Below are 26,034 nucleotides of genomic sequence, written 5' to 3' on the forward strand. Positions count from 1 at the left end.
GATCCTACAGACATTAACATGATTTGGCAGTGAGAGATGAGGTTTAATTAGCACCGTATTTTTTGGACTATAAGACGCACCCCCCAAATTTGGGAGGGAAAGTGGGTGCGTCTTATAGTCCGAATGTAGTTTACCTGGCTCACTGTCGGGGTGGGGTGGTGGTGGAGCAGGGTCACAGGAGGCAGGAGTAGGGTCGCCGCTGCATTTTCCTTCCAAATTTGGCGTGGGGGGGGGGGGCGGATAAGGAAAGTGCATCTTATAGTCCAAAATATATGGTATCTATTTTCTGACCAGTTCATTTAAAAATATTTCTGGCATGTTTCTCTGGGGTCCATTAGAACAATGCTTGCTGAACTGAGCCAGTGCTCACACGGCCTCTGTAGAACTCTCATTTGCTTATTTATGCTCTGTCTGTTTCCAAAAATATTTGGAGACTCTGACTTTATAGGATAGGAAACCTATAATTACATTATGCATCACTCCTAAATTAAGTTTCTGGAAGTGATTTGAATTTCATTATGGCTGAATGTCTGTTCAGCAGCCCTTTCCTTCCGTGAGGTGTTCAGTGGACAGTTCCATGTGACCATTCCTGTCTTTTCCCTGTTCCATCTTACTTTTCTTCTTAAAACTTTTAAAACCTCCTTGAATAAGTGAACTCTTTCATCTTTGTTTATAGGTACAATGGTGCTTTGCCTAATGGAGACAGAGGCCGGAGGAAAAGCAGATTTGCTCTCTATAAACGACCCAAGGCTAATGGAGTTAAACCCAGCACGGTCCACGTGATATCCACGCCACAGGCATCCAAGGTAGGAGGCTCCTGCACCGCCGGAGGGCTCGGCTGACAGTGACTCACAGTGATTCCTTGTTACCCCTGGTCCTTTCAGTCTTACTTCTCTGTGGGGCAGAGTCTCTCAGGCATTTGAAGCTGGATAAATCTTGGTTGTGAAGTGCTGTCCTGTGCATCGTAGGACATGTAGCAGCATCCCTTTGTCCACTAGGTGCTGGTAGCACATCAGTCCCACCCCACTGCCTACTGCCACCAACATTGCGACAACCAAAAATGTCTCCAGACTTCACCCAACATCCCCTGGGGGGTGGAGTGAGCAAGTCCCTCCCACCCACCTCATAAACCACTGCTTTAGGGTGTAGTGAAACTAGCATGTATCAGTTGAGAATAGTTGTGGTAAAAAGATAAATGATGTTCTTTATTCTAGAGAGTGTTTTTTATTAAATCTTGTATGAACTTCATTAAGATTATTTTCCTTCTGCAAATTGAGTAGTAGGTGTTTTCACATAATTTTTGCTACGTGGAATTGAATTTGTATAATTATTAGAAGGATTGGAAGTAAACAGAGCTAAATGCTATAAGAAGTCTGTACATATTTTCTCTCATAAATTTCAAGTGAATAAAATGTTAATTTTAAGAATTACCTCATATATTCTCTGATATAAAAATGAGGACACGAATCTCAGTTTATCATTTTGGTTGATACATTCTTCCGATTAGTTTTATGACAATTTTCCTTTTAATTAAATATATACTTTAATGTATAATATAGTGTATATAAAACAATTCTATAAAACAATTAGGTGTACATGAAGTATTTCATATGGGGCACTGAATATACATGTTTATCATCATGGGTTAGACCATCTGGAATAAATAAAAGACTTGATTCTCATTTTTACTGAAAAATCCATGTTCAAAGAGAAATGAATGGCTTCATGGAAGCACATGTGGCATTTATACTCAGTCTTAGAAACGGATTACTTTTGTTAATGTTTTTATTTAAAAAGCTCCTGTGGTTGTTTCTGAAGCAGTGCCTGGGAAAAGTTTGCTAGAATGTACCAATTAAAATTATATTAATGAGGGAATGGCTAGACAAGGCAGTATCAAACTCCAAGGAGCCAGGAAAGGAGAGATTAACATTTAGTGGCAAACTTTTGGGCTGGAGAAGGGCGAGTCAAGTAAAAGTTTCAGGAAGGGAAGGATACTTTGTAGGGGAAACAAAGAAAACCTGGTTTACAAACAAGATTCTGAGAAATGGAGGAAGTGAAATAGCAACAGAATGTGAGAGAGTCAAGGAAATATGGGAAACACTTTATAGTCCAAAAATATCTGGTGAGGAAGGACACCAAGACAAATGTTTTTAAAGTGTGGGGTAGGGGCCAAAATATTCTGATGTTATAGACATGGCCCTTACAATTTTGTCTGTATGTTGACATTTATCTTTATTTCCTCTGGCTCTCCACCTTTTTTATTACATTAATTCTTTCTAAACCTTGGATTTTATGTGGATACAGTGGCTTCAGCTATTGTTAAAAGTTTTTGAGAAGCCTTTGACTCCTCAGGCATCGTGCTGTGAGAGAACGTGAGCGGCGTCGGTGCCGCTCGAAGACCGAAGACCGGTGGCTCTTACTCGTCACTGTCTCCAGTTGCTGCAGTTTTGGCTTTTTGTGTTTTATACTTGTACCTACACTTGACCTGAAGTTTTTCAGATTACAGACCTTTTGGTAGTTGTCTTTCTAAATCTGTGTTTGAAAGTATCAGCCGCAGTGCTATAGTAAGGGAGATTGGGTTTTGGTCTTGACCCTCTCCCTTTTTTTTTTAACTTTTTTTTTTATTTAAATAAGGAGAAAGAGTTGGCTATAGGCAGGAGCCACGTTGAATCCTATCAGATACTTTGGTTATAAGGGATACAAATGATTCTGGCTTAGAAAAGAAAAAGAAAAATGGAGAACTTAAAGAATAGGGTGGGAATAGCTCTCAGAAATGGGTGGAAAGTTGAGTAACTGGGTTTTGTGAGAACCAGAGTGTCAGCAGGAGTTAACGTGGGTATTCTTTCAGGGGTGTTATGAAGTGACTTGGCTCCAGCTACCTTCTACCTCCTTTAAAGGTTTTGAATTCTCAGGAAGGGGAATTTGATAGGGCTAGTCCAGGTCAGCCAGCCATGACCAAGGGAGATGAGTGGACCAGACATAGTTATTGTGAGCGGATCAAATACCCCATATGGCATTTCTGTCATGCATCTTACTTGCTGTGTACCTGTAGGTTGAGGGCCTCGCACCTAGTATTTCATCCCACCTGAACCTAGCACCTGGGCCACAAATCCCTCACTCCTGTGCCCTCCTATCCCTGATCAGCTTTGCCCGTCCACCCCGGCTCTCACCTTCTCTGTTGGCACCGTTGTCAAAGTCTCTTACATATTTAACTTTCCTTAGATGGTCCTCCAACTGCCCTAATTTAACTGAATCCTGGATTTTATTGATATATTCTTCTTACTCTGTTTTCCATCTCTTCCCGTTCACATAACTAGAAATGTTTTCATTCTGTTTCCACTTCAGTCTCCTTTTTAACTCTGCATTATTAACTTAACAGCCCTAACCCTGCTCCTGACCTCACTGACCTACAGGTCACTCTTCTGCATCTGTCAGTGGTTCAGTACCTAGGCAAGCCGATCCCTGTGTCTCCCCAACCCTTGTTTAAACATGAATTAGCATCCATGGTTCATTTGGTGCTTACACTCAGTTTCAGAGACTGTCACTTCCTTTCCACTTCTCCCACTGTCATTTGAAAGTGACCATACTTTCCGGTTCATTCTACTTGTGTTTACTTTTAGCTTCTTCTCATCCAGACATCGGGCCCTTTTGCCTGTCCTTGTTTGCCCCAGTTGTTAGCCCACCTGACTTTTCCATCCATGTTGTTGACTTCACCCCAGATGCCTTTTCTCTGGTACCTTTTGGCACCTGCTGTTTGTGAGTTTGTGGCTCTGGGCCCTTCTAAGCCCTACGGATTGTTTTTCTTGTCATTTTCTTGCACACCCCGTTTCCCATCAGAGTGCCAGGGTATGTGGTGGTACTTGGTAAAAGCAGCTTGAACTCAGTCATCAGTGGTTTGTCTGCTCTGAAAGTTCTGATTCTGCAGCATTGATAATGGAAAGGTCACCCTCAATTGGAGTTATAGAAGTGAGAGTTAGAAGGGTGTGTGTGGTTACCATTATTAAATTTGAGCACGTGGCATTTTGACTGTGTTGTTTCTTCCCTTTGCCACAGTCATTTCCTCTGCAGCACAGTCTGGGAGCTAAACAGGGAGTACACCTTTGCTGATGGTAGCAGCAGCTGGGAAATGGGACCTCTTAGTCTTCCGTGCATGCCAGTGTCCGAGCTAAATCAGAGGGGATAGCACGTGATGCTGTGGTTGTGTAATCTCTGTTTGTATAACCTTTAGTTCTGTACATATTTGCTCTTGGGATCCTAGTACTCAAAAGAGATTTCTCCTATTATATAATGTGTGTTGTTTTTTAAAAAAAACAACCCTTAAGTCCTATTTTACTTTTGACATTTCTATTACACAGACATAGGGTATTTAGCAATTTATTCACCCATTCATTTATTCACCAAATATTTATCTAGCTAGCTCTTTCTATGGCCAGGCATCATGCTAGCTGTTAGATACACTACAGTCAACAAAACATGCCTGTCTGGGGCTAACTGTCTAGCAGGTAGGCAGACAGTACGTAATCATGTGAATACACATTTAACTGCATCTTGTGGAAGAGCACAGTGACGGAAGAGAATAAGGTGCAAGCAAAGGGGGTGCGGAGTCGAGGTCAGGTAGACAGGGAAGACCCTGAGGGAGTGGCTTGGGGACTGTTAGCCATCAGCTGTAAGGAGGGTTAGCCAGGAGAGCAGACACACCTGGAGCTCTCGGGAGTCTGCTTGGAGAATCCGGGCTTTTTTCTGAGTGGAAACATGGAAGGGACTGGCATGACATAGCTAAGAATTTAAGTTGATTTATGTTCGTTCATTTACTTTTTAATGAGGCGGGGCAACTGATTGTTTTTATCTAATCAGCAACTAGTATGATGATGGTGGAGGTGGTGCTGCCTGAGAGGTGACTGTTTCAGTAGTGACATGGTTTCAATTTAGCGACATTACCGTGGGAAGCTCTCCATCGTGATTTTCCCTCCTTAGATTGTGCTGTATGGAAGTCTCCTTTTTTGGTTATTTGTACTTTTAAAAGTGACTGAATATCGCTTGGTTCCAGTTGGCATATTTCAGGATGGAAAATATCAGTAGTCTTAACATGACTGTTCAGAGGAAAAATTAGGGCTATTTAATGTAATTGCTACAACCAGGATTGCTCTTTAGCTGTTTGCACTGGAGTGGCTCTCTTGTTTGATAAGATAATGAAACTCTTCCTTATCAGTCAGTGAATAATGCAATAGTAACTGTGTGAACTGGTAGAATAAATACACAAATTTCAATGTAAGCCCATTAGTTCAACCCAATTGTGTAGGCTGCAGTTGGGTTTACTTTCAGAGCACTCACTGCATGTCTCTCCAACCTGGATCTTGGGGGCAATGGATGACCAGGCTCCCATTTGGAAAGTTTTATCCTTTTAGATACCACAAACATGAATATCTGAACCTGTCTGAAAAGAAAACAAAAAAGTATTAGTAATAAATTGCAGCCCAGAATATCTTTTGATAATATATAAGAATATAAACCTAAAACAAATAATTTATATATTTAGGATGAAGTACAACTTATTTCAGTGAAAAATATAAAAATAACCTAACTTTTTACCTTAAGGAAAAAAAGAAGAAAAAAGGAAGCCCAAAGTTAGTGAAAGGAAGGAAATAACAAAGAACAGAAATAAAGAAGATCTAAAAAAATAATAGAAAAGCAATGAAATTAAGAGCTGGCTTTTTGAAAAGGTAAACAAAATAGACAGACTGTTAGTGAGATTCATCAAGAAAAAGTGAGAGAGTGCAAGTCAAATTGGAAATGGAAAAGGAGATGTTATAACTGATGGCACAAAAATATGAAGAATCATAAGAGAAGTCTATGAACAATTATATGTCAACAGAATAATCAACCTAGAAGAAGTGGATACATTCCTAGGAACATAGAAACGACCAAGACTGAATTGTGAAGAAATAAAAAAACTGAGCAGACCAATGAGGAGATTATTTAAATGTAAATTTAAAATAATTTTGTGACTTAAACATTTATTAAGACTTTAAAAATAGGGTTTTTTTAATGAATGTATCATGGTGGTTTAGAGTTCTGGTCCTGGTGGCTGCAACACATGTGTGTTGAGATGAGAAAACAGCTTTTAGAAAAGGTAAACTAGGCCTAGGAAATTTTTGTCATTGTTTACAAAGCTTCAACCATTTCACAAATAAATGGTTTAATAATTTACTTACTATGCAGTATGCAAGACTTTGAAGATAGATAATGGTTTTTGTTGATTTTTTTGGAGCTGGAAGGAACAGCATCTGAGATATTATTGTCATAATCAAGAAAAATCATCTCAGTAATATTTACCTGAAAACTTTATGAATTTTATACAGATGGTAAACATTTATGTTAAAGAGAAGAAAGTTCTCTCTGCTGAAATTCTGGAAAACTTTTGGGATATTTTCATTTGATGCTGTCTTACTATATTTAGTTTTCTCTGCATGGTGCCATAGAAAGATAAAAATCAAATAAGCTATTTAACATTTTTCTTGATATTTTTATATGTATCTTATATCAAATCTCTGCTATCAAGTTAAAAAACATGAGAACTTAGAATTGAAATAGTGAAGTATTTGCCTTTGGATGGGCAGTCTATGGTATTATTGATACAAACTCAGTTTAGAAATCATATACAGACTTTAATATTTACTTTAATAGAAATTGTGAGGTACAATTTTGAATAATTTTTTTGATATTTGGATTTATTACATGTTATTCTAACCATCCTTATTTCTTTGGTTTTAGAAGAAGGAAATTTTCAATTGTTAAGGCAGGTAGATTTATTTGACGACTAACAGTTGATAGAACATATAAAATCAAATACAGGAAACTGTGATAGAAAAGCGGAGAATTTGAAATAAAGCACAGTATTCCAAGAAAAAAAAAACTACTAAATTATTCACCCTGGCTTGTGTGGCTCAGTGGATTGAGAGCTGGCCTGCAAATGAAGGGGTCACAGGTTTGATCCCCAGTCAGGGCAGATGCCTGCGTTGTGTGCCAGGTCCCCAGTGGGGGGTGTGTGAGAGGCAGCCACGTTTCTCTCCCTCTCCTTGAGTGCTTCAAAAGTAAACCCAACTGCAGCCTACACAGTTGGGTTGAACTAATGGGCTTACATTGAAATTTGTGTATTTATTCTACCAGTTCACACAGTTACTATTGCATTATTCACTGACTGATAAGGAAGAGTTTCATTATCTTATCAAACAAGAGAGCCACTCCAGTGCAAAGAGCTAAAGAGCAATCCTGGTTATTAGCAATCACATTAAATAGCCCTAATTTTTCCTCTGAACAGTCATGTTAAGACCACTGATATTTTCCATCTCTTCCCCCCCTAAAAATAAATAAATAAAATCTTTAAAAGAACTATTAAATTATCCAACAAGTTACATGAAAATGTACTTACTTGATGACAAATATGAAGAATATAATTGACTTATAGTAACATCCTTTTACTGTATTGATTCTTGGAATTCTTAGCCAGGTGATGTTTTCAAGGCACCATAGATTGAAGGTGAAAAACATTTTGTAAAATTAAGGTGGATAATTAAATATGACAATCCAGTAAGTGATTTCCATGGTCTTAGGTGATAATAGAAACAGTGAATATAAAAATATCTTTAGAGTTAGAAAAAAATAGAATTTAATCCACATTAGTTCAGTAGAAAGTAATAGGAGATTTACCTTGTACATTATTATATTTTAGGAAAATACGTATCAAGATTCAATTCACCATTGGCTTATCTTTCAATTAAATAGGAGAAACTATTGGAAGAGTTTGGCTTGTTATTTTAAAAAAGCTCAGACACTGCTTGTTGGATGACAGATACAGAAAGGAAAGGATTATACCAGTAACTTCCAACACTGAACAGATGAGTTGGAGATTATTAGCGTGATTTGAGGAACGATTGGAGCTCTAACTTGCATCATTTGGGTACTATGTGTAGTTCATATTATTTAGATAATAAATGAGAATGTATTAAAATTTTTTATTTATATACTAACATATTTTATTAGCTGAGAATTAAATATTATCATTCGACATAAATTTTCATAAATATGTCATCAGGCTATTATTTCATTTTAGGTTTTACATAGCATGAGTGTTAACATCAAGAATTAGTTATTAACTATCAGCTACATTTCCGTAAATTTTGGCTAAGCGCTACTTTTCTGTTTTCATAAAGTTTTTTTTCTTTTTTGACATTTTGCCATTGCAGATACTATACATTTAGTAATTTAGAGCTGTTATTTTCCCTTGCAATTTTTTAGTTTAGTTTTTGACATCTGCTGTTCACAAAATAACAAGAGTAAGCTTTCTTGTTTAAGTACATTTTCCTTCAAATTTCCTAAATAAAATATTGAGATTTTTACTGCTCTGTTTAAATTAGGCAGCTTGACTTGCACTGAAGAATAATTATTTATCACAATTTTCCCTTCCAGTTTGTGTGAGTCTTTAAGGGAAGTTATATGATGTTTGAGTGTATTTTTAAAATTACACTTTGAAGTATGATTCACAGTACCTACTGTGAATAATTCCGGAGAGTTGAAGAGTTGATTCAGAGTATTACATTTTTCTTAGTTTCTGCAGTTAATATGGTTTGACACTAACATTTTTGTTTTTCTGACCCTTCTTCTAGCATACATTGTTTTATTGTTGCAAGCACTAACAACTAATGGGAATTTTTGTGTGTACAGAATAATCACAAGGTCATTGCCTTACTCATTTTGTTCATTGATATCTAGCATAAATCTCTGCTCTGCTGTGTGGTGTAGACAGAAGAATTACTCATTGTTTTCTAGTAAAAGAGACATCTCTGTCTTTCCTGTATTTGTGATGTGGTTGGCAGAATAATGCCCCCCAAAGATGCCCACCCCTTAGGTCCTGGGGCCTGTGTTTGTGTTACCTTACAGCCAACCTCACAGCCAAAGGGACTTTGCAGATGGCATTAAAGCCATAGACTTAAAACAGGGAGGTTATCTTGGCGTATCGGGGTGAGCCCAGTGTAATCACAGGAACACTTAAAAGTGGAAGAGGGGGGTGGAAGACTCACAGAGATGCGAAGGGAGAAGGGGCAGAAAAGTTTGGAGTGTGAGCAGGACTCACCCTTCTGTCCCTGGCTTTGAAGGTGGATGCAGGGGAGCAGTGGATCAGGGTACACAGCCCCCTCAGACAGGGGTGTACAGCCTGTGGCCTGCGGGCTGTGGGCTGCCCAGGATGGCTATGAATGTGGCTCAACACAAAATCATAAATTCACTTAAAACATTATGAGATTTTTTTGTGTGTGGTTACGTGTCTCAGTGTATTTAATGTGAGACCCAAGACAACTCTTCTTCTTCCATTGGGCCCAGAGATGCCAAAAGGTTGGACACGCTGTTAGAAGATGAGGACAACTCTGGCAGGCAGCTATTGAGGAAACAGACCTCAGTCCTCTGTTACATGGACGCGGTTCTTCCAACAATCCGAATGTCCCCGGAAACAGACTCTTCCCCAGAGGCTCTCTAAGGGAACACAGCACTTGATTTTGGCCTTGTGAGACATGGGCAGAGACACCACCAGATCTGTGAGATAATGAATTTGTGTTGTTTGTAGCTGCCAGGTCTTGCGGTAATTTGTTACGGCAACAAGAGAAAACTGATATGTACCATTTTAAGGGAAATTAAATGCAAAGTACCTTGTATTACTGAGCAGTTCTTAACCTTATATTGGGGGAAAGGAAAAGATGGGGAAGCCATGAAGAAATTGGGGATTAGGGGAGAGGTTTGAATTTTTTTTTTTAATTCTTTTGGATCCAGAGTATTGGACCTGGAAAGCTTGACTCTAACACTCAATAACTTATATCATAGTGTAATTTCTGTATTACTGATTTGTAATAATTATACTATTGACTTGATGCATGTACTGGTTGGAAAAATAATATTTAATTTGTGTCCTTAAAGCACAATTTTATTGAAGAGTTGCTTTTAACATGTCAGTGTGGGAGAATACTTGTAATTATACGTATAATTATGCCTTTACTAAAACACACTTGAATTATGACCCTGATTCAGACACTAACACCCATCTTTTTTTTTACGTACATGTGTGGGAAAAGACTCTTTTCTTATAACTTCCTTTTGTAAAAACATTGAACATGAAAGTTGGAAGGAATGTATTTGTACTGACTCCTCATTTTACAAGCGAGAGACTTGAAAAAGGTCGGAGAAGCCCAGTAAGGAGTGTCAGGTCACTACGCCAGGCACGCTGCCCAGGACCCAGGAATATTAGTCCATTGTTGCAGGCAGCAGGTGGAAAGTGCTGTGGAAGATGGGAACCAGGCCGGATTCCACTCCTGACCCTCCCGCCTCCCAGGAGGGTGACTTGGAAAACCCATCTATTTCCAAACTAGGACTTCTATAACCATAAAACAAATCAATATAATTGTTAGTAAAAGTGGAAGTTGCTCTGGAGACTTAGGAGTAGTAGCCCCGTTAGGATAAGCTGTCCCGTCTTAAGTCAGATTCCGTTCAGAGAGAGCCTGTGTGTAACAAAGGGAACAATGGTGGAGGCTTGAGTTCAAGCAGCTGGTTTGTTTGCAGTGGTGGTTATGACACCAAGTGGAAAAGCTACATCAAAATGAACCCTGTGCCGCTCGGAAGGAGTCATGGCCTATAAGGGAGGGTCACAGAAGTGTCATTGGCTAACTTGACTTGTCTGTGGCTCGGTTTGTTACACCGTCGCCTTTACGATGAAGTACGGGATTGACCTTCTGTCTGTGAGAAAGTACTTCGGCCTCTTTGGAGTCCTGCTGCCGACCGGTTCACAGGGTGCCTCCTTCCAAGCTCCCCATTCACCACACCCGGGTCACTAGTGACCTTTAGTTTTGCCTTACAGGGTTAGAGTTGATGGGAGCTTATGGGAACCTGGGTGCAGGAGCTCTCAGATAGAAAACTTGTCCTTGCTTTGCTGCTTGTCCTTACTCCGCTGCAGCGGAGCCCTGCAGGACCGGCCCCCTTTTCTCTGTGGTCCAGCCTGACTGTTCGCTCACGTGCAGCTCCCCTGGCGCCATGTTTTCCCTTGCCCCCACACACCTTTGATGTTTCTTCTCGTTTCTTGGAAAGTGCTCCAGCCTCCTGTACTAACCTGTACTGCCACTGTTCTTCAAAACATGACCCAGTAGTCAGTTCCTCCTAGAAACTCCCCTGAAGTGAAGTTCCAAAAAACGTGTATATCCCGCTGTGTTAGAGTTGCCCTGCTGTTTGGTCATGCTGGGCAGCAAGCTTCTTGAAGGCAGAGATGGTCTGTCCTGTCCGTATTCCTACTGGCCAGCACAGTTCCTCAAATGTGGAACCAAATAGTGTGTTCTGCCTTGGGCATGTGCTAAGACAGCTGATTTTCCAGACCGGTCTGTAACTCACATGTTGGTGTTCTGCAAACCCACAGGCATGTGCACAGATCAGTTTGTAATTTGGGCACATTTGGTAATTAAAATTATTCTTTTCCAGTTGTTTCCAAATTTTCTCTATGGTAGACCCCGTCGTGGTAACCAGCTTTATATAAAAACTTGCATGCATCTCTGATCTTTTTTCCTTCTGATCTCAGGAATCACATATTTGTTATTGACAGTTTTAAGAAGAAATAGTTAAGTTTTGTAACTTATGAAAATAAGAATGAAAGTGTGGCTTTTGGAGTTTAGACTTTCTGATGCTTAGTTTCCCTTGTTTACTAGCTGCAGACTCTGGGGCAAAATACCTTTCTGTGACTCACTTTCCATTTTTAGAAAATGGATTTGTGTCAGTCAGTTTAGGCCCAGTTATGCTGCAATTTCAAAAAACTGCCAAATTTCAGTGGGTTTACAACACAGCATATTTATTACTCACATTTCGTGTACACTGTGGATTAGCATGGGGCTGTGTTCGTTGTAGAAATTCAGGGACCCAGGCTGATGGAGAGTGCATCTTGACCTAAAAGATCACAGAAGAGGTAGGAGAAAGCATTAGTTCTTAAAGTCTCTACCTGGAAGCAACATGCTTGCATTTCATTGGCTAAAGCAAGTCTCATGGTGAACTGAATTTGAAGTTTGGTGGTGCATAATCCTTTTGCAGGGAGAGGCATCAAATACTTGCAAACAGTAGTGTCTGCCTGCAGGTAATGACTCATTAAGGGAAACACTTGGACCATACCATATGGCTAGTACAGTATCAGGATGCCCAAAACGTTCATTTAGTTTTTTCTGTAAAATAAAAGGCACATTTTTAATTTTCACCAATAACTTTATTGATTTGGATATTATGAATATGTCGGCTATCTTGTGTGGTGTGACGTTGACTGTTCTCAGTTAACGTCTCAAGTTGATTGCTATCAACTTCAACTGGTCTTTGAGGGGACCATCGTCTAGTGAGAGATCTCCAGCATGAAACTTTGCAAACCGCTTTCAACACGTTCTATCAGTCACAGCACCTCCATATGCTGCACGGTTTTCTTTTTTTGCATTTCAGTTCTGTGCTTACCTTTCTTGAAATAATAAAGCATAATATGCCGCAAATATTGTACATTTTCTTTCATCTTCAGTATTAAAATGGCTACAAAAAATTCACCAATTTTGACGTTTTTTCTTTAAATGCACACTGATATGACAGCTGTCACAGTACAACCTAATAAAATTGTTTCGAATGAAGTTAAAGACAGCTAAGTACTACTAGAGCCACATTACAGAAACAAATGAACTTTTTGGCCAACCCAATACATGGTAGGGATTAATTAATGTTTGCTAGTATTATTAGTAATTGGTTTCTCTGAAAAGCATTAATTATCTGTTATAAGAAGTTATAAATAGGCCCAGGATATGATGAAACCTTGTATCCATACTTAATTGTTGACAATTTGATTATATAAAAACTTTTATTTAAAATGTACTGATGGATTAAAAATTAAAAGCTACAGTTTTGTGATTTGAATATAGGCTTTCTTTATAAACTTTACAATTTAAATTTATCATTTTCTTTACGATCACAGCACTGGAGGTTGAATAGTGAGTAGTTTCTGAGTTATTGAACCCACTAACTTTGAAAATCAGTGTATTTCATCTCTGGATAATGTATTTAAAAATTAGAACATTTTGATAAGGCATTCTTATGTTAAAATGCATGTGGCCTAAGTCAGTTTTGGTGTTGCATGCATTCTTCAGACTGCCAACATCCGGTTCATTCTTTGCTTTTGGAACAGAGGAGCAGTTCTGTGTTTTCCAGTGTGGAGTTAAACCTTGGTTTCACACAAGTAGTTAGATAAAAATCTTTCTTGCTCTTTCTATAATGCCTGCTTCAAATTGTTTATATGAGTATTAGTGATTTCCCTCTAGCATTAAAAGAAGTTGTTTCATTATTTTATTCTATAATATGATATCATAAATCCAAAAATACCATACTTTTAAACTTACAAATACCATTGACATTTAAGTTTTATAAACTATGCAGAACTAATATTGTTATAATTGTTTCCCCTAAAATGAAAGAGAAAGAGAATTCTGGTAAACAGAGCTTATCTAGCATTTTTCATTTTAAGAAGACTTTCTTTAAAGTATACAAGTCATAAATGTGGAGTTTGATGGATTTCCATCATTTACACACCCTTTTAAACAGTAGCCAGATCAAGAGACAGCATTACCAGGACCACAGGGACCCTCTTGGTCCCCTACCATAGTCCCCCCCACACACAGTAACCAGCTCACTGTCATCACGAACCAATGCTGTAGGTTAGTTTTTATATTTATGTAATTTGGATCTATAGTATGGGTTGTCAGTGCTATATAGTATTCGGTTGTGTGAATTTATCTTGTTATCCAGTATGCTTTACAGTTTTAATCACATTAAAACCTCAGTTAAATTTTTGTAAATTATTTAAGGTATTTTTTTAAAGTTAGCTATTTTACTTTAGAATATGAAGCCAGGATAAACAGAAGTCAGTAAGAACTACCAACATTCATGTTTACAGCTTACAGCAGTTTAAAATGTAGCAACTTCACTTAGAAAACTGATTTGCCTATTAAAACAATAATTATGGAATTGAATATTTCAGTGAAGAACCCTAATTTTATACTGAACTTTGAACTTTATAGTGTGTTGTATTCCTTTCCTGAAAAACATACCTGTGTTATAGCTAAGGGCCCCCGCATGTCACATTTTTTTTAGTTTTCACATTTGTCAAACAGGGAGGCGGCTTATTATCAGAGGCGAGAAGAACACAGACTTTAATGTCAAACCTGACTGGAGTGAGCCTCAGCTCTTCCCTTTGCTAATCACGTGACCAGGACAAGCCTCAGAGCCCCTTTGGGTATGACAGCCTGTCTGAGCTGTGAGGATTGGATGGAATGAACACACACACACACACACACACACACACGCGCGCGCGCGCACACACGCCTCCTGGCCAGGGTGGGCTCTTGGGAATTGGTAACTGTTCTTTTAGTTACTTCACAAGGGAGTTGGAGGGATGTGATGGAATCATGTGGTCTTTTGAAAGCCATTCTGTACCCCCAATAGTATAGCAATTACTGTTCAGCATAAACATAATCAGTGTATTGAGAAGACTTTAGAATGATTCCCTTTTGTAAGTGCCAGAGGTGCTCATTCCCACCAGATGTGTAGTTGGATTTCAATATTTAAAAGTGTAAGCACATCCTTTATATTTAAATGTTTATTTAATTGCACACCAAAAAAAATTGCATCCTTACAACTTTCTTCTGACCTGTGAGATCTGTGTGTCGTAGTGCCCCTCCCCTGGCATGTGTCAGCCTCGTCCCCTCGAGTCTGTGTTCCCGGTGGGCTCGAGCTCCTGGAGAGCGGACCCCGCCCTGCAGGCGGGTGCCGGAGGGAGAGTGTTCAGTGGCCGATGGAATGAACAACAGCCGTCCGTGATTTTAGAATCCCTTACTTCCAGTTAACTTACATAATTTTCTGAAAGTACAAAGGAAATGAATAACTTTGGCTTGGAGACATATGAAAGCTTTTCTCAGAAAATGCGTATTTTTAGTATTTCAGATAGTCGAACTGGTGAAATGTTTTTTCTTATTTGTGAAAATTAATCTTTACCTGACACCTGGACGGAGTCATCAGGTGGGAAATTGAAGTGTGGCTGGTTGGTTGGCAGCAATGAGTCACAGTGGGTGGGGGTCAGGGGGTGAGGGGATTGGGTGGGAGGTTGGGTTTGGGTAGTGGGCTTCCAGCAGCAAAGGCTATAACTCTGCTGTGGAAATGTTGACTTGGTGGGCATGCAGTAAAGGAGAAGGCGGGAGAAGTTATTAAATGCTAAGATCAGATTGTCTGCACCAGCTGGTGGAAAGGCCCTTTCCCACAGGGGGGGTTGCTAGAACCCATGAGGAGCCCTGCTCTGTCCTTGTGGCCCTTGAGAGAGGAGCAGTCAGAGTGGACGTGATTCCTCTGGTGGAGTCACTGTTCACGATAGTCTTCAAACTCTGGCAGCCCAAACTGTGATTCTGAAAACTTTTCTACTTGACTTGTGATACAACACTCATTTTTTTAAAAAAGGAGTTTTGACTCCTTTAAAAAAATTCTTTATTTTGTTTTAAACACAACCCTTTTATTTCTATTCATAGGGAAGTTATTTTTGTTTCTGAAAAGTTGAATAAAGAATTTAGTACCGATTTACTGAGTTTTCTTCCACTTAATCTTTTAGTACACTGATGTATTTCTGGTGTTGTATATTTCTTGTTCGTTATTACTACTTAAACTGAGTCGTATTGAACAGCAGTAAAGGAGAGAGTGATTATCAAGGAGTTTAAGATTATTTTAGGTCAGGGTTTTCAGCCTTTGGAGGGATCATTCTTTGTTTGGGACAATGAGCAGTACCCCTGGTCTCTGCCCACTCGGTGCCGGTAGCACCTCTTGCTCCCCAGGTGTGGCCATCAAACATGTCTGCAGACACTGCTACGTGTCCCACTCTGGGGAGGGACACTGTTCGGACTCTCAGCTGCAGTCATACGGAATCGGGTGCAGAGTGCCGGCTCTGGGCTGAGATTCCCGTGGTTGAAATCCCGGCACTTCCTTGGCCAGTGACAACCAACCACTCTGTCCCTCAGTATTCTCATCTCTCAAGTGGCAGAAAATATTATTACTCAGCTCATAAACTGGAATTAAGGAGTTAATATATGTAAAGTTCTTAGCTTTGAGAACGATGCCTGGCACATTGTAAATGCTCATTGTGAAAAACATGGTCATTATTACTGCTTGTAAGAACACCTGGTTATCCTATTACATCTGTATTTCCCACCTTCCTTCCATTGCTTTTTATTCTTTTACTGTGTCACATAATGGGACCTGTGGGGAGATCATAATTGAGAAAGTTCTTTTAGCAGATTAACTTTTATTCTTTTTTTTTATTTTTTTTTAAAGATTTTATTTATTTTTTAGAGAGGGAAGGGAGGGGGGAAAGAGAGGAATAGAGAAAGAGAGAGAGAGAGAGACATCAATGTGTGGTTGTTGGGGGTTCTGGCCTGCAACCCAGGAATGTACCCTGGCTGGGAATCGAACCTGGGACACTTTGGTTCCCAGCCCGCGCTCAATCCACTGAGCTACGCCAGCCAGGGCTAACTTTTATTCTTAAAAGCTGCATTGCCTCGTGCTTGGGCAGACAGTAGGGCAAAGCGAATTGACAGAGGACTCTGGCAGGTGTCCTTTCCTTCAGTGGCTGTGCGCTGCTGAGCAGAAACCATTGCTTGAAATCGGGCTTTGCAGAGATAGAGAGCGGTGCCTTGTAACTTGACTTTACGTCCAGGGTTAGTCTGTCTCTGACGTGGAGTAAGAAGAGCTGGTCTCAGCCCTGGCCTCAGGTCCTGGAGCCTCTCTTCTCTCAGGGCTGGAGGCACATGCAAGCTCTCCTGTCCCTAACCCGAGATGGAGGTTGAAAAGCTGCCAGATGGGGCTGTGGGCTGGAGAGAACGCTGATTTTCTCTTCTCCCCCAGCTGAGGGAAGCGCTCTCCTCCTTGAATTTAACCCATTATCTAATCTAACAAGGATGAATTCATTTTGCCAAAGTCTTGATTTTGGCAGTAGTTACTACTTTCATGTAATAAAAAAAAGTGGTGTCGTGGGAGGGGACAGGAGCTTGGGTGGGGGAGAAGGAGAACAAACAGCAAAGACTACAAGGAAGAAAAAAATTTCTCTAAAATCTAAGAATGAAAAGAGAGAAGGAGTTGCAAACAAATCTGTAGTCATACAAACCAGAACAGACTGGAAGTAATTTAAATCAGCAAAATATTTCCTGTGATGGTACGTGCAGTTGAATTACACTCAATTTATAGGTTAAAAATGCATATGAATTAATTCCAAATAGGTTAATGACAGGTATTCTTTGAATATTGCATTTGAGTTTCCGGCTTTTAAAATATACTTTTGACAAAGAATAGGAATTTTTGGTTTAGAAATATATTTTAAGTGAATATGAGATTTTAAAAGGTAAGTCAGCTTCCCTTTTTGTCAAAATGGAGTATATAATTTCCCCCGGTGTACGACACCCCTTTTCTGTTACATTAGGAAGACTTTAGTTCCCCCTGGTTACTTTTCCCAGCACGAACACCGAGGCCCCCGTGGCCCCCGTGGCCACTCTGTAACTACCGCTTTGTACTTCTCGTCCCTTCACCTTTTCACTCACTCCTCCCCTGCACCCCCACCCTCTGGCAGCCGGCGGAATGTTCCCTGTATCTGAGAACATTCTGTTCCGCTTGTTCATTTATTTTGTTTTTCAGATTCAATTGTTGATAGATAGGTATTTATGGGCATTTTATTATTCATATTTTTTACCTTTTTTGTAGTTGAAAAATAAAAAATATCAAGAAAACAAATTAAACTGAAAACTCAGGCCCGGATTTACAGAATCTTTCTAGAATTGCTTGGCTATTTTGAGCCAAAGGCTCCTAATTATTGTTGGTTCTTACTCGGTTTGAGAAGTTGATAAGAGTCTTTACCAGCTAGTGTTTTTTTGTTTTTTTTTTCCCAAGTAGTCACTGTGTCTGAACATTGTAGGCTGTTGTATGGTAAAATGGACTTACAGAAACACAGCCGAGGATAAGATGTTTTTATTGCCGGAGATGCAGAGCGCCGACCGCGAGCATTCCCGCTGCGGCGGTGGCGTTTCCAGCGTGTCCCCTCCTCTCTCCCCACACAACAGTGTTTCTCTTTCTTTTCTGGGCATCTGCTTCTCTCCTGCCACCGTCTTCTGTCCTTCCCACCTTCTTTGTAGTGCCATCACCACCTGCCCCGTAGCCTGAGTGAGAACCTTACCGCGTCCCCCACAGATCCTGTAGTCACACCGACCCCAAGTTCCAAGTCCATTGCCAATCTCCAGTGCAGACATGGGCAGCGGTTCCTGGGTGGACGGGTGGATGAACCCATTCGTGGTTTTCCTACAATACTTCAGGCCATAGTCTCCTCATAGTGTCTTTGTAACTTGAGTATTAAATATGCTTTTAAGGTAATGTGAAACTGTGTCTCCTTCATACTGTCACGTCTGCTCAGTGACACCACTGTACCCAGTTGAAAGCTTGAATCATCTTCCATCATTTACAAGGTAATGGCCCCAAGTCCAGAGACTGGCATGTGACATTTTCCACATAGTGACCCCGTATCTTTCCAGCCTCTCTTTCTCTACTAGTGGCCCCTTTCTGGCATTAGAAATTCAGCCAGTGGGCAGTTGTAGGGGATTTGTATGTTTAAGATCTTGTCCTTCACATACGTGAAAACAAGGACTTGCTGTTGATTCTGCTTTAGAATTCAGGGACGAGCTATGTGAAATTCGGATATCCCTGCACTCACTGTGGGGAATGATGGTTCTAATGAATGCATGAGATTTTACGTCCCTGATGAAAATGAAATCTCAAGCTGTAAACGGAATGCTCATGGACTTAATGTTTTTCCTTGACACATGTTTCTGTAGCTTTCAGTACAAAATGTTACTGGGTGTCCTGCAGGTGGAAGGATGCATGCAAGCCCAGAGGTAAACATGTCCAGAGAATGAACATAATTTTCTTTTTGGTGTTCTTGTAACAATCCCTGTGAAAGGTACCATGTGTCTAGAAAATAGGGATGTTTCTGAAAATCTCTGGGGGCTCAGTCTTCTCACTGTTTACTTGTAATGTTGTGTCTGTGTGTTTGCCTCTCACCGTTCCATGATCCGCTCACTCTCTGGTTAGGGACGTGGGTGTGGGGAGACAAACGCGGAGACAGCGAGAGTGGGCTGAGCCTCACCTTCCCACCCACGGTGCTGTCCCAAGGGCCCCATTTCCCTTTCTTGTCTTCGGCGCTCCTGTGGCATCATCTGTCCGCACCTCACAGCTGGTTTGAAGCTGAAGCAGTTTTCAGTAGCATCTGTTTCCTAAGGCATTTACGAAGCTACTTGGGCACTTCAGCAGCTATAAAACAGAATTACAGTGGGAAAGACCTTTCAGCAATGTAAAGGCTTTAGTGTCAGTGGAGATATTTTCATTTATGAAAATTGGCACTAATGAAACATGTGGGTATACCTTTCCTTTAAATGCTACCATCTGCTATATTAAAATACTACAGACCACTCGTCAGAAGAAACTTCCCCACCTTTGCTGTTTGAGTTTATATTCAGACATTTCTTACATTTCCGAGTGGTTCCACAGGGATCCTTTTGGTTGTTTAAATGTGAGTCAGACCCAAATTGATCTAGATTTAGTGCAATCCCGATCAAAATTCCGAAGGCATTTTTTTGCAGAAATAGAAAAAGCAATCCTAAAACTCACATGGAGCCACAGAAGGCTTTGAGTAGCTGAAGTAATTCTGAGACAGAAGAACAAAGCTGGAGGCATCACAGAGCTGCAGTGACGAAACAGGCAGCCCCGGCACGGAAAGCCCAGACTAGACACAAACGCTTGCGCATTTGAGTGGTTCATTGACAGCAGAGACGCCGAGGGTGCTCTGGGAAGGACCGTGCCTAGGAGAGTTGGACGGCTGTGTGCAGCAGAATGAAACTGGTTTTGTAGCTTATACCACACACAAACATCAATTCAAAATGAATTAAATACTTGAATGTAAGACCTAGAACCATAAATATTTTAGAAGGAAGTATAGAGGGTAAGTAAGCTCCTTCATGTGGGTCTAAGCATTGATTTGTTAGATTTGACACCAGAAGCAAGACAGTAAGTGGGACTACATCCATTTACAAACCTGCACAGCAAGGGAACTATCAGCAAATGAAGAGTCATACTCTGGTTTCTCTTCAGATCTCAGGAATCTTCCGCCTTTTAACGAATGAAGAGTCAGCCTGTGGAATGCGAGAAAATACTTGCAAGTCATAGATCTGATAAAGGGCTTCTATCCAAGATGTGTAAGGAACTCATATAACAGCAACAAGAAAAAAAATCTGATTTAAAAATGGGCAGGGAACTTAATAGACATTTTTCCAAAGAAAACATCCAAACGGCCAACAGGTACATGAAAAGGTAGTCAACATCCCTAATCATCAGAGAAATGTGGAAGAAACCCACGGTGAGATGTGACCTCACAGTTGTTAAAATGACTATCATCAAAAGGATAAGAGGCAGGCATGTGGAGAACTGGACCCCTTGTGTTCTGCAGGTGGGATTGTAAGTTGATGCAGCCACTGTGGAAAGCAGTATGGAGTTTTCTTTAAAATTTTCAAATGAAACAATGTATGATATAGAAATTCCACTTTTTAGGTATATGTTCATAGGGTCTCCAGGATATATCTGCACTTGCATGTTCATTGCAGCATTATTTACAGTAGTCAAGATATAGAAACAACCTAAGTGTCTGTCAGTAGATGCATAGGTAAAGATGGGTTTTATATGTTTATATGATGGAATGTCATTCAGTCACGAGAGAAAAGGACATCCTTTCATTTGCGACAACATGGATGGACGCTGAGGGCATTGTGCTAAGTGAAGTAAGTCAGAAAGAGAAAGACCTATACTGGATATTATCTATATGGGGAATCCAAAAAAATCCAAACTCATAAAAACAGACTAGAATGGTGGTTTCCCAGGGATGGAGGGTGGTTTTCCAGGGATGGAGGGCTGGGGAGAAGCTGGTCAAAAGTATAAACTGTAAGTTATAAGTTCTAGGGATCTGGTGTACAGCATGGTGATTCTAGAAAGTTGTTGAGAGAGTTAGGTGTTCTCACTACAAAAAGAAATGGCAATTATGCGATTAGCTAATAGAATGGTGGTATCATTTTGCAGTATGTAAATGTGTCAGTCCAGTATGTTATACATCTTAAACTTGCACAGTTTACATGTCCATCACATCTCAGTAAAGCTGGGGGGAAATGGGAGTCACATCTTTGAAATCCTGACGTGTCCAGTTTTGGACACCATTATTAGAGGCTGAGGACCACCATGAGCTGTGCTGCATCTGGCAGAGCGTGAATGGTGCTCCTGATAGGAGAGGGCCATCTCCATGAATGTGTCCGCAGTTGGTGGGACGTATCTTTTATTTGACTTCAAAATGTCAATTTAATGGTTACTGCGTGTGGGGAGCGGGGAATGGGCTGTGGTAGAATTAGGTACTTACTCATGTTAATAGATGAGTAAAATAGAATACATAAATGCTTAAAATATTAACTGATTTTTAAGTGCATATTCCAGGATTGTAGAGGCTATGGTCTGAAAAAGAATTAATACCAAGTGAATTTAAAAACTAGAGAGAAGCAAGAGATTCCTTAGGAGTAATTTCCTTCCTTAAAGTAACTGTATCTGTTTCTTCCGAAGCATTTTGAGGAAGGGGAGTTGCAAATTGTGAATCCTAAAACTCATGTGTTTGGCATTTATTTCTGAGGAAGGTCCTTCCGAGTACATGTTCACTGAGAAATTTGAGCTCCAGAAAAATTTTAGTCCTTGATAACTCGCTATCTGGTGTAGAGACTGGAATTATGTCACTGTCTCTGGGTTGATCGACTTTGCTTTGGAAAAATGTGTAATCCTGTACTTCAAACAAACTAGATTCATTGCAGATGTGGCTGTGAGAAAAAAAAATCTTCAACCCCATGCTTTCCTCCTACATGCCTCTCCCTTGCTGAAGCTCCCTGGCTTCCTGAGCCGTGATCACACTGCTGCCCACGCGGACCGTCCTTAAATCATTATTCCCAGTGTTTCACAAGTATTGTCCACTTTTATTTGAAAATGTTTAATGTTTGTTAATGTGAGGGTTCAGATGGGAATTTCTGTTGATTTCTGGCATTTATTAAATGTCGGGTGTTTAAAATCCTTGCCTATTCTTGAATTGCATTAACTTTAAAAAATGTTTAAGGCCTCTTTGTTACACATATTACATATATTTTCTTTGTGTTTTAATTTTGTTATGGTATCTAATCCCATAATTGAGGGGTTTTTTTTAATCTTGATGTAACTATATCTGGAATTTTTTTTCACTTATGATTTGTAAGTTTCCCGTTTTGCTTAAGAAATACTTATCCCAAAATTTATATCTTCTCTTAGTTTTAAAATACTTTTATTTTTATATTTAGATATTTCTTCCATTTAATTTTTTTGGTTGTTTTCGAGTTAATATTGATTTCGAGGCTCCTGTTTGCCCGGCCCTGGGCTGTGCCTGGGATGAGTGAACAGACATGGTTCATGTGCTAATGGAGATCACAGAGGCAGACCCAGGCAATGAGTAAGTAACCAGACAAATAAATGTGTAATCTTCACATGCGCTCATGAAACAAGCAGTGATGGAGGAGTGCTGTGCGGGCCAGGATACCGCTGAAGCTACGCTGGGGTATGAAGGGGTGCAGGGAGTTCAGCCGTGCAAAGAGAACGGGAGAGGAATGGAGCCAGTAGCAGACTTCAGGGTCGGGCCGCAGAGTGGGGTGGATCCGGGAGGAGCGGAGTATGTGGAAGCAGGCCCTTCACACTTGGTGAGAGACCTTGTCTCTGAAATAGGTGCGGGAGGAAGCTGTGGGGCTTTAGCAGGGGATTCGTGACTGAAGAGAGTTTTCTGCTGTTGAGATGGAGGGTAGGGATGGGAGCAGAGAGAGTAGTTTGGAGGCTGCTGCAGTAGGTTTGACCAAAGACGAGGTGCCTTAGACAAGTGTGATGGTTAATTTCATATGTCATTTTAGCTGGGCAGTGGGGCCCAGATATGTCGTCAAGCATTATTCTGGATATTTCTTGGAGGGTACTTCTTGAATGAGATGAACATTTTAATCAGTGGACTCTAAGTAAAGCAGATTGGCCTTCATAATGCCTGTGGGCCTTATCCAGTCAGCTAATGGTGTGAGTAGAATGAAAGACAGACCTCCCCTGAGAAAGAGGGAACTCAGCAGACGGGTTAAGACTTGAATTGCAGCTTCAGCTCTTCTCTGGTCTCCAGCCTGCTGGCCTGCCCTGCAAATTGCAAATTTTGGACTTGCCAGCCTCCAAAATCACATAAGCCAATTCCCAAAATGAAGGGGGAAGAAGTTACACACACACACACACACACACACACACACACACACACACGTTCTGGTTCTCTGGAGGGCCCCGATGGGGGTCCAACAGAGGTTGGGGCAGTAGAAATCAGAGAAGTGAGCGTATTTTTGAGGAGGAAACATCAGGACTCGCTAAGTGGAATAAATTGTATTGAGTGGATGGTGATGCCATTTATTGAAGGGAAGGCAGCAGAAAAGAGCCAATTTCAGGAGAAATTCAAGCATTTGGTTTAGGACCTGTTTAATTTGAGGTGCCAGTGAGATCCAAGTGGAAGGGCTGAGGACACATGTTGGAGATAGGATCCTGGGACTCGGCAGTAGAGAGGAGCAGCAGGTTTCGGGCTGAGTACTGGAGAGCCCAACCTTGGAAAGGCTAACGAGGTGAGAGCAGGAACCTAGGAGGAGAATCAAGAGAGTGTGGCATCCCGGACGACTCGAGAGAGCAGTGTCTCGAGAGCAGAAGGGGGTAGCTGACATCAGATGCTGCTGAGTGATCCAGTAAGATGAAGGTTAAAAAGAAGCAACTGTTAGATTTGCCACCTTGCAAGTGAGTAGTTACATTTGCTGAAGCAAAGTTGGTCGAGTAGCTGGAGCACAGTGGAGAACGGAGTGGGGGAAGGAGTGAGCAGGAGGTGAGGAGGTGCAGAGCCTGCCTGTGGCAGCTCTTTGGCCAAGATATGCCGTGACAGGGGACAGCAAAACTAGGGGTGGGGTAGTTGAGGGTTTGAGGGTCAAGAGAGGAATTTTTTTTTAACTTTTAAGATAGATGATAGGAGGGCATGTACATATGCTGATGGAGATGATCCAGGAAAGTGGAAGAGTGATGCCAAGGAGAGAGAGGGTGTAACTGAAGGAACAGGTCCTTGGGAAAATGAGACGGAGATGTGTCTCGGAAAACAAGGTTTGTACATGGGAGTCACAAGGCAGGAGGGGAGGGGAGGAAAACGGCACAGCTGCAGGCAGGTGTGCGTATTTGCTGCCGAGGGGGAAGGAGCTCCCATCGGACATGGTTTTGTTCTCACCGTGACAAAAGGGAATGGGGTACTGGGAAGGAGGTTTGAAGAAAGAGGTAGGAGGTGGAGTGGGGAGTGGGGAAAGAAAGTTAACTCAAGAACCAGAATTGCTAGTGCTGAGTTAGTGCTGAGCACCCAGCTGAGGGTTGAGGCTGATTTGGAGTGACGCTAGTCTATCTGTGTTTTCCCAGTGTAACTATTTTCCTGCTTGGCTGCTGCTGTGGGGAAAGAAGAAAACTGGGTTAAAGTCTGACAAGCAGGACAAAGAGGGACACGTTTTAATGGAGTGGTTTGAGTGATAGAAGGAATTTCCATTTGATGGAAGGGGTACTGGTGGGTAGTGAGAGACCTCCGGGAACTGTGGTGAAGGAATCTGAGCAAGCGGCCTGTCCGGATGAGAAGTTGTTTGTGTGTGGTGTGAGGTAAGGGGTCCAACTGTGTTGTTTTTTGGGAGAAGCAGTTGTGTCCAAGGCCTGTATGGGGCAGTCCGTCTTTTCTTCACTGACTTCACCTGCCACTGTTCCCGTGTGTTACATTTCCATGTAGTCCTTGGAGCCCTCTGTCTCTTTGTCGTTTGCTTTGCGGGCACACATGGCTTTACTCTGGCACAGGGCAGCGTCCTTCAGGCCCACAGGCTGCACTTTCTCCAGACCTGCCACCTGGAATGGACGTGTTCCTCCCCAGTGTCATTTAGCTGTTGCCAGATTGTTCTCCAAGATGCTCGTAGCATTTTAAATTCCTGCCAGCAACATAGGAGTTTTTGTTTCTCCACATTTGTACAAATACGTGAGGTTTTCAAATTTGATCATTGAATTTTGGGAGAGGATTTGGTTGACCTCCTCACTGTACCATGCAGGAAGTCAGAAGTCTCAAGGTTTTAATTTTGACACAGTCAGATGAGTCTGTCTTCCTGTCCTCACAACCCCCACTTGGTGGCTTTTTCTGTCATGTGTCGTATTTAAATTTTCTTTTCCACCCTGATGCTATAGGTGTTCTTTCTGATACTGTTTTTTAATAAACTTTAAAGTTTCGTGTTTCATAGTTTGGTCTTTAAGTCGTGTAGAAGTTATTTAATGCAGGTTGTAAGCTAAGTACAGATCCAGTTCTGCTTTTCCGTGGCTGTGACCAATTTTCTCCGCATTTTCCCCCATTGGCTTTCTCACCATAAACTGAATTCCTCCATAAACACGGGGACCCACGCGTGCAGCTCTCCGGTCTCTCCCATTGGTCTGTTCGTCCCTGACCCAGCAGCACACTTGTTTCTTACTGCAACCTCGGGATAAATCCTGACGCTCGGTCAGATACTTCCACCAGCCTTGTTTCTTTAGAAGTATCTTGACTATTCTTGGTCTTTTCCTCTGCATATGAATTCTGGGACCCAATCTCCAGGTTTTATTTATCAAAAGGCGTGTTAGAGTTTTGATGGGAATTACATGTAATTTATAGATTAATTTGGGGTAAAAGTTATCTATTATTGAATCTTCCTGTCAACATAATTTCTATTTATTTAAGTCACTTTTTATGACTTCTAAATTTTTTCTCCACAGATA

The 26,034-nt window shown here is 41.0% G+C and overlaps 1 protein-coding gene across 1 annotated transcript in view; it reads left to right on the top strand.

Annotated features, from left to right (window-relative positions):
- Nucleotides 1-26,034, top strand: part of PELI2 (pellino E3 ubiquitin protein ligase family member 2) — a 159,173-nt gene that overhangs the window by 50,459 nt on the left and 82,680 nt on the right. Inside the window, exon 2 of the mRNA XM_045823251.1 lies at nt 677-806. Within this exon, the coding sequence (XP_045679207.1) occupies nt 677-806 (130 nt within the window). The remainder of the gene's footprint in view (nt 1-676; nt 807-26,034) is intronic.

Source organism: Phyllostomus hastatus, unplaced genomic scaffold (assembly GCF_019186645.2).
Source record: "Phyllostomus hastatus isolate PE091 unplaced genomic scaffold, TTU_PhHast_1.1 phas_scaffold_501, whole genome shotgun sequence".
Classification (NCBI taxonomy): Eukaryota; Metazoa; Chordata; class Mammalia; order Chiroptera; family Phyllostomidae; genus Phyllostomus; species Phyllostomus hastatus.